This window comes from Medicago truncatula, chromosome 4 (genome assembly GCF_003473485.1).
Source record: "Medicago truncatula cultivar Jemalong A17 chromosome 4, MtrunA17r5.0-ANR, whole genome shotgun sequence".
Taxonomy (NCBI): Eukaryota; Viridiplantae; Streptophyta; class Magnoliopsida; order Fabales; family Fabaceae; genus Medicago; species Medicago truncatula.
Genome location: NC_053045.1, coordinates 37,967,164 through 37,981,446, shown reverse-complemented (window position 1 = coordinate 37,981,446; position 14,283 = coordinate 37,967,164). Strand labels below are relative to the sequence as shown.

Below are 14,283 nucleotides of genomic sequence, written 5' to 3'. Positions count from 1 at the left end.
TATAATGTGGCCTACATAAGATTGGAAAGAAACACTAGGTATGTAGTCTGTTGTCGTAAAAAAACGGTATGCATATTGCTCATTGTACGTGTACCACTACATTTCAAAGAATAATTATGCCATGCAATTCATAGTCAACCCCTAATTGAAAAAGGATTGTGTATGTTATGTACAAGAAATTACAAGAATATTTTTTCAATTGTCTACTCAATATCCAAGTTCTAAATATTAAATTAATTGAAGAACTAACCAACTATTCCATTTTTAGGTGAGGGTGTGAGAATAACTTCATGATGACGATGCCTTATAGCTTCTCCAATCGCAACATTGACTACACCGCCATTGTAAATTTGGTGCTTAATATCCAAAATTTATGACTATTACTTTTCTCATCCTATGTCTTTCCTAGTGTCCTTTATTTTTTTTCCAATTTTACCCCTCGTCTGGATTTCGTATTTCGGAATTTATTGTTAGAATTTTTTGCAGATGTTTTCGGATTTTAAAGTTCAGAATAATGTTTTACCAAAAGTTTTGCAATTTTAAGCTTTACAATTCGTAAAATAAAATGTGAATAAAATAAAAAGAACTCATTTTATTAATATATGAACAATACATTACAATAATTTTCAAGCTTTTTAAGCTTATTACATAAGATCCTAAATCTATTTATAATCTCCTATGAGCCTAATTCTAATCTCATAAGAGCCTAACCACTGGTATGTGATGGAACATACCAGTAGTTTGTCTATTGGACAAAAACCGGAGGAGGGGGGAAGAGGAGGGCGGGAAGAAGAAAACAATGCTCCTGAGGGAGATGTGGGGTGCTCAAACTTACGCCCAGACAGGCCAAGTTAAGAACCGCACTGACCCACATGACCCTCATATGAATCGTACTTTGTTGCAGCGCGGTTCCATCCTCATTGACCGTTCATACAAACCCTAAAAGTTTTCAACGAGGCTCTTATCTATGAAAGGCCAACGATGAAAAACCATGGTTGTAGAAGGAAAAAGAGGAGGAGAGGGTGGGAGAGGATGGTTGGGAGGCCATAAATGCAGTTAAAAAACGCGTTTTACCACTTTTTTTTACTTGACCACCGACAAAAACGTGTGATGCAGACCACCGGCCATGACTGATGCATTCCGGAATATAAAATCCGGAATGCACACTTGTTTTTCGGAATATATTTTTCGGATTAATGCGATAATGGTGGTGAACGAGAGAAAAGTTGGCACTTCCTGTAGGGATAAGGACATTCCGGAATGTAAACTCCGGAAAGATTCAGAGTCATTATTGTGGGTTTGGACGGTTACAAGCAATAACACGTTTTCATTGACTGTATTAATGACCTAGGACTTGTTTATTAGGCTATAAATAGGCTTCCATCTTCAACAAATACCTTCATTCTTCACTTCACCTCTTTTCTTCCATTTTCTTCAAATGTTTTTTAGTTTTTTAGGGGTGTCGATGGTGTCATGGTCATTGTTGACCGTTCATAGGAACCCTGCAATTGCAATGCATTGCAGCTTGTGTGGGGTTCATATAACAGTCAACAGAGACCCTTGACATCAAAGAAAGACACAGAAAATTACATAACATCTGGTCCGGATTTCTGTTTCCAGAAATAACTAACAATCTGGTCCGGATTATATAATCCGGACCAGAGATATTTTAATAAATTATGCCGGGCGCGCGAGGAGGCATTCAGATGAGAAAAGTATAGTCAAAACTTATACACTGCAGTAGCTAGCTACGGCCTAAGTAGTCGTATATTGCCAAAATAGTTCTCATTGATCACAATTCTGAACCATCAAAATCCTAATGTAACTTGTACCAAAAATATAATAATCTTCGTTTTGATGTAACAGAAATTTTGGCACTATTATCTTTGGTTTATATGTAGGCATTAAAATAAATTGTAAATAAAGAGAGTTCTCCAACCAATATTGAGTGCTTTCCACTCATCTTCCTTTTACCAAACAAATGGTTTTATAATTTTCATTGGATTTTAGAGCATTGAACCAACTCCCTATAGGGAAACAATCAATATTATATTGAGAGGAAGCAACTAATCAATCATATATATGCATCCCACATGTCACTGCCTTCTTTGAATGGTCAGCATTTTTCTTTAGCAATTTAACCACAAAAAGTAAAATCGTTTCTATAATTTAAAAATAAAATGATTGTTTTTATAAAGGAAAACTCTATGGTGAAGTCATTAAAATGATTTTTCTGGTGAAGTTAACACTGTAGCATCAAAAGTGTTGTGAGTAACACCTCACTGTTTGTACAGTGACATCAAAAGTTCAGTCTTCTTAGTATCATCAGATTAACAAGAATACACTTAATCTAATTTTATCCTACCTTATTTTAAGTGTAACACCCCACAAAGTGTAACACTCACATGATATCAGCAACTCTGTTTGCATGTTAAAGATGTCAACGATAAAATAGTACATTTAAGTCTAAGATGTTGCAAGCATTACTAGATGAATTACTATTGATCATTAATCAGTAATAAACAATTTAAAAATGAATCAAACATTAAGATTAAAATTAACTTTTTCAGAAAAGTCAATTTCATAACTGCACCGTAGAAGCTCCCATAAATTAACTTTTATAAAATTAACTTTTATAAAATCTGTTTTCAGTTTAATTTTTACATCTTTTTTGGTACTAAACTGCTTTTACATTTTTAATCATTCAACTTATAAAAATGGTGGAGTGCGCAAAATCTCAAATGCATATGCCATGAAATGCATTTGAAACGCTAATATGTAACGTAAAGTTGAATTAATATACCTAATACCTTTATTGATCAACAAAAACATAGTAATATTTTTTTAATGACAAATTATAGTGGTAATTAGTTGTTACATTCATATTTACGTTTGAATCCATAACCTCCAGACTCAAACCAATCAAACAATCCCCCAAAGAAAAGATAGGAATAATGAGAAGAAATGACGAGGGCTTCTACAGTACATTTAGAAATCGAACTATTTTACTATTTGTTCACTAAACCAATGAATTAACGACTATTTTTACGAATGAAATAACTATATATTTATTTTTACATTATTTGGTATCTGATTATATAAAAAGGATTTAAAGAGAGGGTTCGAGTACCTCTCCAAAGAACACTGCATCCTTTTTATTCTAGACACATTAAATAGTGGTTTTATTATGGTGTCTCAAACCCACATATTTAAATGACATCATGAATATGCAATAGTCAATTTGGGGGTTAAAAGGATGGTAGACCTTGCCGGAGATTTTCTTTCAACATTACCTCATGATCCACATTTACAAGCCACCTTGTTTTTGTTTTGCATCTTTAATAAAAAAAATAAAATTAATTAACTAACTAACCAGTAACAATCCAGTTTTCTAAAAAGCTTTCGTGTAAATGGAAAACTTCCCAACAACAATAACAAAGATCCACTTTGTTACTTGTGGAATTTGATTTCCTTTAGATTAGGTATTTAATTTAACTGTTTAATATATGTTTATGCATATACTAGCTCATTTTGTACATGTTTGCCACATATAGACAGATTTCGTTAAATCAAAATACTTAATAAATACTTTTGTAAGTTTGTTAATTGGATTAGTAGAAGCTGGGGTTGGTCACTGTTTCTCAAACTAAAGGTTGTTCAACTTATTAGCACAAGAAAATCTTGTTTAGAAGGTTGAGTCCATTACAATTTACAAACATTGCTTATTATTAGAAAAGTTGGTGGTAAAAGAAACCTAAGGAAAAAATTTACCTAAGATTTGAAGCTTAGTTAAGAAGACAACACAAGACAAATGTGAACCTTTTTTATGTGTTCATATTGATATTAATAGCATAGACTTGTACGTTTATTGTGGTTAATTGTCTCCTGACTTTTGCTATCCAATTTTAAATATGGTGACAACTACATTATCCATCAATGAAATACGAGTAGAGGTTATCCATCGAAGTTGTCCCCAATCAAAAGTATTCATTCATCTTTCATTAAAAATTGTTGTGTATGTCTTCAAATTGTAAAGTTGGGAAGCAGAGAAATCGTGACACGATTTTGGTTATGTCGAGAGCTGTTTTCAGGGCATCCAATCGTGACACGATTTTTGGCTTGCTGGGCAAGATTTTTAGGATAAGGTTGGTCGTACCTTGTAGAGCTGTCAAAACGGGCCGGCCCTAGCGGGCTTCGGGCTTTAGCGGGCCAGGCCAAAAAGCCCGGTTGACAAAACGGGCTTGAAATATACTACCCGAGCCCGGGCCGGCCCGTATTAAAAATTATATATTTTTTTATTTTAAAAAAGTACTATAAAACATTGCTATAATTTTTTTATAAATAATATTTTTAATATGTTTAAATAATGTCTAGCACAAAAGTAAATTGTAAACATTTTCGTATAAACGTCGTAACTAAAACGACGAGGAAAATGATTTTAAATAAATTAGATATGTTATGGTTATAGATATTTATATATTCGATCTTTAAAACTATAAATAACGAAATGAATAAATATAATTTTATGTTACATTTATATTTGTGTTAATTCATTGAATTTTCACTTTTGTTTGTTACTTTGATAATCAACTAAGTAAATAATTATTTGAAAAATATATATAATTTATAGAATTTTTTTTGTTATGCGGGCTAACGGGCTACCAGCGGCCCATTCGGGCTAGCCCTAACGGGTACCAGGCTTTTAAGGGCTGGGCTAAAAAGGCCTATTAAAATTTGGGCTCAATATTTTAGGCCCAAGCCCTATATTTATTCGGGCTAAACGGGCCGCCCGTATGGGCCGGCCCGTTTTGACAGCTCTAGTACCTTGGGTCGTACGCATCAATCGTGGCACGATTGGGGAAAAATGTGACACGATTTCGACGCTGAAGATTGCTATATAAGTGTTTTTTGCAGATTTTGAAGGAGAGCTTGAAGAGAGAGAAACTTGGGAAATCAAAGGAGACAACTTTAGGGTTTAGGGTCTTTGATTAGAGTTCTCTTGGGTTTGGAAACATTGTAAACACCTTGGTGAGTGAAAATCGTTGAGTGTCTTGTTCATTGGTGAGATTGGGAAAAGGGTAGAAATTAGGGTTGTTCTTTGTGAACATGTCAAAGCTAATTTCTTGTAACTCTTTTGTATCTTTTTTGTAAGAACTCATTGATAGTGGATTGGAGAGATCAATCTCTCCTCCAGAGTAGGTCAAGTTTGGACCGAACTGGGTGAACATTGGTGTGTTTGTTTCTCTCTTCTCTCCTTTTGTCTTTTGCTTGTGGTTTGTGTTTTTCTCTTTGATTCCTAGATTAGATCTAGGTGCTGGTGCTCACTTTGATATTGGTTACTACTTTCCTTTGCTCCACACATCATAGTTTGTATTGGTGTGATTTTGAGACCGGAATTCACAACAAAAATGATACATTCAATTAAGTTGGAGTCACTAAAGACTTCATACAAATCTGGCACAAAACATGATTAAGAGTAAAAAAAATTCCCTTTCAAACACGAAGATGATGGTAGCAAGCAACTTGAAATGATGGCAGCAAGCATTTGTTATCCTTCTCCAACGTATGGGCGCCAAAATAGAAGTGTGTGGTGTGCCAAGATGTATGAAAATTGAAAACACGCAAATAAATAGAACCAGAATTAGTACCAACTAATTAAGAATTAAAAATAAAAAATGAAAACACACAAAGTAGTAATTTACTTACAAATATAATTATAGGTTGTGATTGAGTTGATCTCACAGCAGCACAAGCAGCAGCTGCTCCACTAGTACCAACCCCAATCGTTCCAGTTAATGACATTTGTTGAAATTCTATAATGAATTCAATTTTAAAAAATCATATACGATCATGTTACAAACAGAAGAATAGTACCTGGTATAACATTCTTAGATACCTCAAACTCTCCAGTGAGATCAAGGTTTTAGAAATAAGTAAAAGAAGGTCTCAGCCAATTTTGAGTGCAAATCAAACCTTCAGTCATATCAGGATTCAAAGAGCTCCAATAAAATTCCAAAATCCTCCTCCTGTGTTAAATGCACTCTCTGATGCGACTGTTGAATCTGGTGTGGCAAAAAAATTCTTTAACCATTGCAGCCAAGATTAGGTATCAAGGTTTGTTTTGTTTCCACCAAGCAAGAATGGGTAACTTGTCGTTACCATTTGGACGTCCTAGTTGCAGTGATTGGAAAAAAATCGAGCTTTTGCTGGCTTTTTGAAGATTTTCTATGATGTCACGAAGGTTTTCTCTTCATCCTAACAAGTTTCATTGCACACTCACTTTTGTATTAAGTGAACTTAATGCAACAACTTTGAACTTGAATTCTATTTTTGCCTCAATGTTGCAGAAACATGACAAGTATTGGAACAGTGTAAACAAAACTAATCAATATTTTTATTATATTTTGAAGTGTTTTTTTATCCTCATTTTAAGTTCAGAGATATTGAGTGGTCATTTGATCAAGTTTATGAGGTTGGAAGTGACATTTCAAAAGACATGGCCAAGAATGTTAAGGATAATCTATTTAAATTATACAATTGACTCAAGGCTGCCCATGATCAAATGAATGCGACCTCACAACTTGTTGGTCCATCAAACAACCAATCAGAACCTATAAATCCTTCACTCTTTGCAAGAGCTAATGCTTTTAAGCAACATTGAAAAGATTAAAACACAATTGATAAGCAAAATGAACTTGAGAGATATTTAAATGACCCTTGTGCAAACGATAATAACAAGTTACTCATTCTTTCTTGCTTGGTGGAAACAAAACAAACCTCGTTACCCAATCTTGGGTGCAATCGTTTAGACGAAAAAACAACTAATTTGTAAAGATTACCATCAATGTTGTTTAAGAAGTTATTATTTGCACTTTAAAATAATTATTTTGTCAAGTGAAAAAGTTTATCGCTTATGGTTGTGTGAACAACTCAAAGAGGGGGATTTCAAACAAAGTTAACTATATAATGTGTTTAAGTGGATATATAGTTCGATTATTCGAAATGTGGCAATAATTGTAATAAGAATGCTTTATTTAATATGTAGATAACAAGAGACATATTCAAGCTAGTGATGGAGGTCCTTAAATCATTGGGAAAAAAAAAATGATAGATACATACAATGTATAGTGAAAATCCCAAACTAAAGAAATCCTCCGTGTGAGATTTAAAAATTGTGCTGATGGGTGAGATTTATCTCCTACCTTTGTCTTTGCGTGGCGATCTCCTCCCTCTATCTTTGTTAAAATTTTGGGTTAATGAGAAACATGATAGTAATTAGTAGTTTAGTTGACAATTTTGTTAAAATCTATGTTGTTGCATGCATTTGATGGGAATTGCATATGGGTTAGGGATGATAATTTGTGTTGGTTAGGTTAAAATATTCTTTACTTAGTTTGTGTGAAATATGTTATACATAGAATAACATTCACCTCTCATTGTTATTTTCTTAGCAAAAAATTCACAAAGTTTTCTCCAATTATTTATCGTATCTTTCAAATATTTAGTACGTCTTTGGTTGTTCCTCTGATGACGTAGTGATTAAGCGACCAATTCTTAATGAAAAGATTTCTTGTCACACTCATGCTAAATAAAAAAAGTTGAAAACTTATTTATTAGCTTATGCAAATAATAAGCTTGGATTGACTTATTTTTTAGCGCTTTTATATATTATTCATAAGCTTATCAAGGTAGTTTATGAAAAAAAATCTTACAAGATACAATTTCGTCAATAAGAACTTATTAATTAACTTAAAAACTTATTTATTAACATAAGCTATTTTTCATAAGTTAAAAAATAATCCAATTCAAATGGACCCTTAACCCTCAGAAAGTAAACCTAAAAAGATTACAAATCTGGGTAAAATTGGAATTAAAATTGAAGAAAGAGAAGAAGAAGTAGAAGAAAGAACATGTACTAGAGCGAAATCAAAAGGGTTGATGGAGGGAGGAGAACGCGGCGTCGAGGATGATGGAATGCGGTGGCTGTCGCAGTTGATGGAGAAAAACCCGATGGCAGAGCGGTTGAGAGTGAGAGGGAGACAAACAATTCACGCGGGTAATAGATGAATTTTTTCCTTTTTTAATTTAATTGACCAATTTTTTTTATTTTAATCTTTTATTACCAAGTTTGCACATTTTTTTTTAAATAAAACATGCCACATCAGCAGGGATATGAAGAGTGTGCAACATAAAGCTTGTCAACATATCATTTTCCTTGCTAAAATCGTAGAAGCCGCACTCTCTGTGGTAGGTTTGATACAATATTATTAGCCTGTTTGGTTTGACTTATTTTTGAGTTTTTGCAAAACAATTTATGCAAATAAATAAGCTTTTATATATTATTCATAAGTTTGTAATTTATGTAAAAAGAAAAAAAAAAATTTATAAAGATACAATTTTTGTTAACAAAAACTTATAAATTAACGTAAAAACTTATTTATTTACATAAGTTATAAAAATAATCCAATTCAAACGGATCTACTAAGCTCTTTGAATGCACCCATAAAGTCAACTCACTAATTCAAAACCCGGACCAGCTAGATTATATTATAAATAATAAATCATACCGTAACATAATTAAAATGGTTGAACATACAAAATAATTGACCGTCTTATTTTACTACATATGCCCTTGTGACTATTATCAATTAATGACAAAAACTATGATCATCTTTGATCGACTCTTTATCTTACTCTCAAAACATAAGTGTTTTACTTATACTCAACTAACCAATTAGAATATCATATGTATACTCATACTTTGTTCTATATTTATCTTAAATCACAAGTGTCTCTTACTTAACTTACTAACCTTACATTACAAGGTCCTTTTTCTTATCTCTTGTACAATGAAAATTGAACACAGGGCGGTTTCACCGCCCGACGATCCCGGACGGTCGTCCGGACTCGATCGATAATTTTTGTACATTAGACTCAACCAAAAAGTCCATTAACACATTTACGAAAAGAAAAATTTGGGCAATCTGAAAATTCTTGCACGCAAATAGTTCTCGGAATTTTATTAAGCACACTATTGACGGATTCATCTCTATTATTTTAACAGGTTAATTGTTCAAATTGACCCTGTAATATACTTTATGTTTGAAAATGACCCAATAAAATATAAAACATATATTCTAGCATTGTAACTTAAATTTCCTCTTATTTTTGACCACCCTATAATATATGTGTAGTCTAAAAATGTGACCTACAGGTTGAATTTTTTCACTATTTTTTTCATACATGTTTAGCACGTTAAAATATAGCTTTACACAAAAAAATTAAATTTCTTCGACCAGGGATAAATTAATTATGAATTTTTATTCCCTCATAATTATGAATTTCTTAAACTAACTTATAATTAATTTGTATCTCGTTTAAAAACTACAAAATTTCATTGTGAAGGTTCTTATCATGTTCTAGTCATGCCTACAAAATTAGGGAACTAAATTTGACTTGTGAGTATACACTTACGCGGAACAAAATTTCAATTTTGCACGTTTTGGTTGAAAAATCAAAATAAATTTAAACGACTTCGAAATGGTATGAAAATTTACATATTCTTTTTATGTATTTTTATAAATATCTCTGCAAATAATGAGCTCAAAATTCGATTTATAGGTCGAAATTGCCGTTGTTTTGTTTTTTGAGCTTTTGACACTTTAAAAATTCATAATTAGTTTGTCGTTTGTCGAAAATTTATAATTTTTGTGTAAAGCCATAACTCGCCTCTAAGAAATCATGAAAAAATTCAATCTCTCGGTTGCTTTTTTGGACTTCTCGTATATTACAAGTTATAAATAATAAAAATCTCGAATTACATGATATACATGTGATTTAATTTACGGGGTCAATTTTCAGACTTCACGTATATTACATGGTCAATTTCAATTAATAATCCTATTTTAAATTTTGTTGACAAAATGATAAACCTCTTTTATTTCAATTTTTTTGAGAAAAAAATTAAAATTAAAAAAAAAAAATTGATTTATGACTGTTTATATATTATGTCACATATAAATTTACGATCAATTTTTTATCCGGGCTCCATAAATTTCCTGACTCCGCCACTAATTAAACATAACTATGAATCATCAATGCACTCAAACATTCTTGTAGTTTAATGTTAATAAAATATTAAACTACTCAAATTTAGGTATTTCCACATTACAACAATACTCTAACTTGATGGACATGCAAAACCTAGCATACTCATAAACTTCTATTCGCATACAATCGCTAATAACAATTTAAAACTTGCTAATTTCATCCCCACAACTTAACTCTACTTGTTTCCCCTTAATAATCCTTAAATTCCCCAATTTTTAACATGTATTTCTTATTTTCAAACTTAAGAAGAGAACTCACCTGAAGATGTGAAGAAGATCTGTGAATACGATGGAACTAGCTTGCTAAGCCTTTGCCTCTGCCAACTTTGATGCATAGCAATGGTGAGAGGATTAGAATTTAGAGAGCCGAGAGAGAGAGAGAGAGAGAGAGAGAGAGGGAAATGAGGGAAAGAAGCCAACAAATCTCATTTTACCGTTTCAATCCTGTTTACATGCAGGTGTTGCGCACATCAATTTTGTTTTGGATTCTTTTCCATTTAAAAATATTATTGTCTTTTTTCATAGTTAAAGTGCGGGTAATGGATGCAGGTACGGACATTTAGGTACCCATAGAATATGGAAAAGGGCACTAAAGTTGTTGCCCACGAAGGTACGAGCACGGCTACAGGTAATTTTTACAAATGTGGGTATGGGGATGGGCATTGTAGTACCCTACCCATTGAGTACTCATTGTCATCCCTACATTTCACTCATATTCTTGAAACTCTCGTGAAATATATTGTCGCTGTAAATAGCATTATTGTATTAAAAGATAGTCAATACAAACCGTTAGTCTTTTTTGAGGGGATTTTACCGTTACTCTAGAATTAATACCTATTTTACCGTTAGTACTTTTTTAGGGGACTTTACCGTTAATCTTGGAGCTCAAAGAAGAAGTTAAGAGATTAAGGGTGAGTTTAGATTAAGGATTTAGGAGGGAAATGGAGGGGAGGGTTCACTTTTACTTTTTAAATTACGAACAATGTAAAAAGTTTTTTTAAAATAGATTAAGTATTTTTGAAGTATTATATCATCATCAATCATGTTGTTAATTCAATTTTCTAAAAATCATTTTATAGTGTCCGTAATTTAAAAAAGAAAAACGAGTCCTCCACTCACTTCCCCTCCTAAACCCTTAATCCAAACACACTCTTAAGATTTAAGACAACTAAAGATTGATTAATTTTGGGATGTTACGAAAGAGAAATGATATTTTTAAAACCAATTTGTGACAAGTTTTTCTCCATACTTATTATGTTTTTACTTTATTTATCTATTTTTATGATCATTTTGTTTTTTAAAGATTAAAACAAAAGTGATTTTGACATTGAATAATTTAAAGATTCTTTTTTAGTAATTTAAAAAAAAAAATCAGAATTTATTTTGAGTTTGTTTAGCGTAATAAAAATCAATTTTTTTTAACTAATTTAGTTCGTTTAGATACAATACAATCATATAAAATGATTTTTTGTTACAAAATTAGTTCAATCTTTTGAAACTTATTTTCCTTCTCTAAAAAAAATCTATTTTTTGAGAACCTACTCTTAACAACTTCTAATTTGAAGTTGTTTTTAGATTATGATTTTTTTTAAAATTTGTAACAAACGGATGAAATATTTTTCAAAGTGATTATATTTTTAAAAAAAAAAAAGTTATTTTTTTTCTTAAAATAACTATAACACACGGGCTTAAAATTCATGAGGATCAAAATTGTAAGATTGAAAAATTAAAATAACTAAAAATGTAATTATGATTGAACGATTATGTCAAAAAAAAAATTATAATGATAATATAATAATAATAATATTTTTTTCTATTTTTTTTAAAGAATAGTATTTTTTTTCTATATAATGGAAAGAAATTTCAAAATAAGATTGAAAATAAACCCAAATATATTTATTTAATAATAATGATAATTTTTTCTACAAAATTTTGTTGTTTTAATGGCTCAAATATCTACTACTTCTCTTTTTTTAAAGAAAGTATCTACTAATTTTGTCACTCTATGTTGGTAAATTCCTCGTGCTTTTTTTTTTTATCCAAATAAGATTATTTACTAACAAACTATCATAAATTCCCCTAATGGTGAGTCGAATCATCGGCTCTGATATCGCTCTTCGTCATTAGGGAAGCCCATGAAATCATCACATCAGGTCGAGAATAACCATTCAAAAAGAATTTGATCTTAAAATATTATGTTTATGAGTCATCTCACTTGTATGATGCTCAACTTTAACTTTTCATCTAATGTGAGACTTCTAACTTGTACTTGATACACACTAAAGATGACTTAGACTCAATCCAAAATTATAAGAATTGATTTTTTTTTTTTTTTTATAAAGAGTGGTACTTTGATAATCACTCATATAAATACCTATAATATGATATGTCTATTGATTTAGACCACCCACCAAATTATTCACAATGATATGTCTATTGATTTAGACCACCCACCAAATTATTCACTTTCCAAATTGTGATTTTGAGGGAATACTTGTTTTTTAAAACAAAATTTATCAATTGTTACCAAAAAAAAAAAATTATCAATTCTTGTCAAAACGCTAAACTATATGGGAATGTGGCATATTCTTAAAATTAAATTGATGAATGTAGTTGTAATTTCTAATGAAGGGAAATGCACTTGGTATAACCCAATAATCATTTTATAACCTATATGTTTCTCAAGATTGCAAATCATATGAGAAATAATACAAAGGTTAGAAACAAAGCAACTTTCATCATCTTATTCATGAACTAAACAATGTCACAAACTGATTTTCCTTTCTCTAGTCTTATTTTGAAGTAGATGATTATTACTTTGCTTCTTTTGAAGCCTTGTTTCTGTTGAGGTAATTCTTGGCAACTTCCATAATGTTAGCCAATGGCTCAATGGAAACAAATGAGGCATTGGCTGCATGCTCTTCCTTGATTTCATACTCTATTGTAGTTTTGATTATGCTTGAATATTCTTCACCTTTCTCAATTATTTCAAAACGAACTCTAAATAGTGTGAATCCAAATTCTAAGTATCCACCTTCAACTACCTCGGTTTCTTTGATAAGCTTTTCATTATCAATTTTGGTGAATTTCTCTTTGTAACTGGCTGGGCCAGGTGTACCTGTTCAAACTCCAATCAAAACAATCAATGTTAGTTTAACACTTAATTCTGTTTTTTTTTTATAGGAGGGGTTATGTTAACACAAAATACCTTTAGATTTGTATTTAGTTATTTGTTTCCTTTTATTATTAATATATTTTCTTTGGGATGCGGTTGTTGATTTGAAAGAGTGTCAATCTAATTAGAGTGGTGTCAACCTAATCGTGCCCACCCTTTCTCAATCATCATTTTCTCTCATTTATGCTTGGAAACACTCATCTATAAACATTTATGTAAATAGTTTGAACGAATTTGAACTACAGATCACATTAGAAGACGTAACTTCAATTCTCAACTTCTAGTTACAAGTCGTGGAGACAAAGACTCTACTTTAAAAGTCTTTTACATAGAATAAGTGTCATCTATCTTAGAAAGATCTATATAAGTATTATAGGTTTTTATGTATGGTTGTGTTAGGCTAACTGTAAAAAATAATACATAAATAATATATGAATATGAATGACCTGGAGTGAATGTGAGTTTGAGAATAGTTCCAACCCCTCCATCTCCTTCAATCAGCTCCACCTTCTGAAACAATTCAGGCATCTCTGCCTCAACGAGTTTTCCAATACCAATGGTGCCAAAGAGATCCCATGCTTCACTTGCTGGTACATTCAGCTCTAATTCATGCTCAAGTTGACCAGACATCTTCTTTCTTTTCCACAAAAAATTTACTCTTTTGAGTTTTAAAATATGGACTGTGTTATTGCTAATATATCAATGTATGGTATATGAAATACTAACCCCATAATATATTTGGGATTATTACATCCTTACGTTGAGTCCAATGAGACCGTTTAATTTAGGACCATCTTTTGTCCTTTTTGTTCTATTGATGTCTCATCTTTAATATCTTTATTGAATGATTGAAGAATATTCCTTTATTTTTATTATTATTTTTTACAAAAAAAAGAATATTAATATACGTCACATGCATAGTACATAAATACATGTCTCAATGCTCATTATGCTCTGCCGCTCTGGGTTTTGCCGTTTAACAACTTTTTTTATTTCCGA

The 14,283-nt window shown here is 31.4% G+C and overlaps 1 protein-coding gene and 1 long non-coding RNA gene across 2 annotated transcripts; both read right to left on the bottom strand.

The window, feature by feature from the left end:
• Nucleotides 1–5,396: 5,396 nt before the first annotated feature.
• On the bottom strand, nt 5,397–6,654 carry LOC112421195 (uncharacterized). The gene is made up of 3 exons (XR_003011347.2): nt 5,875–6,654; nt 5,707–5,767; nt 5,397–5,553 (listed from the first exon to the last, which is right to left on the bottom strand). It is a non-coding gene; the product is annotated as an uncharacterized lncRNA (long non-coding RNA).
• A 6,044-nt stretch (nt 6,655–12,698) lies between these two features.
• LOC25494435 (norbelladine synthase) lies at nt 12,699–14,077 on the bottom strand. The gene is made up of 2 exons (XM_013601188.3): nt 13,731–14,077; nt 12,699–13,227 (listed from the first exon to the last, which is right to left on the bottom strand). Exons 1-2 carry the CDS (start codon nt 13,912–13,914, stop codon nt 12,923–12,925), a joined length of 489 nt encoding a protein of 162 aa, XP_013456642.1. The 5' UTR covers nt 13,915–14,077; the 3' UTR covers nt 12,699–12,922.
• Between the last annotated feature and the right edge of the window lie 206 nt (nt 14,078–14,283).

Coding starts and splice junctions, on each gene's coding strand:
- LOC25494435 (XM_013601188.3), bottom strand. CDS start 13,914: ATGTCTGGTCAACTTGAGCATGAATTAGAGCTGAATGTACCAGCAAGT. Junction 13,228..13,730: donor CAAACTCACATTCACTCCAG/GTCATTCATATT, acceptor GAGTTTGAACAG/GTACACCTGGCCCAGCCAGT.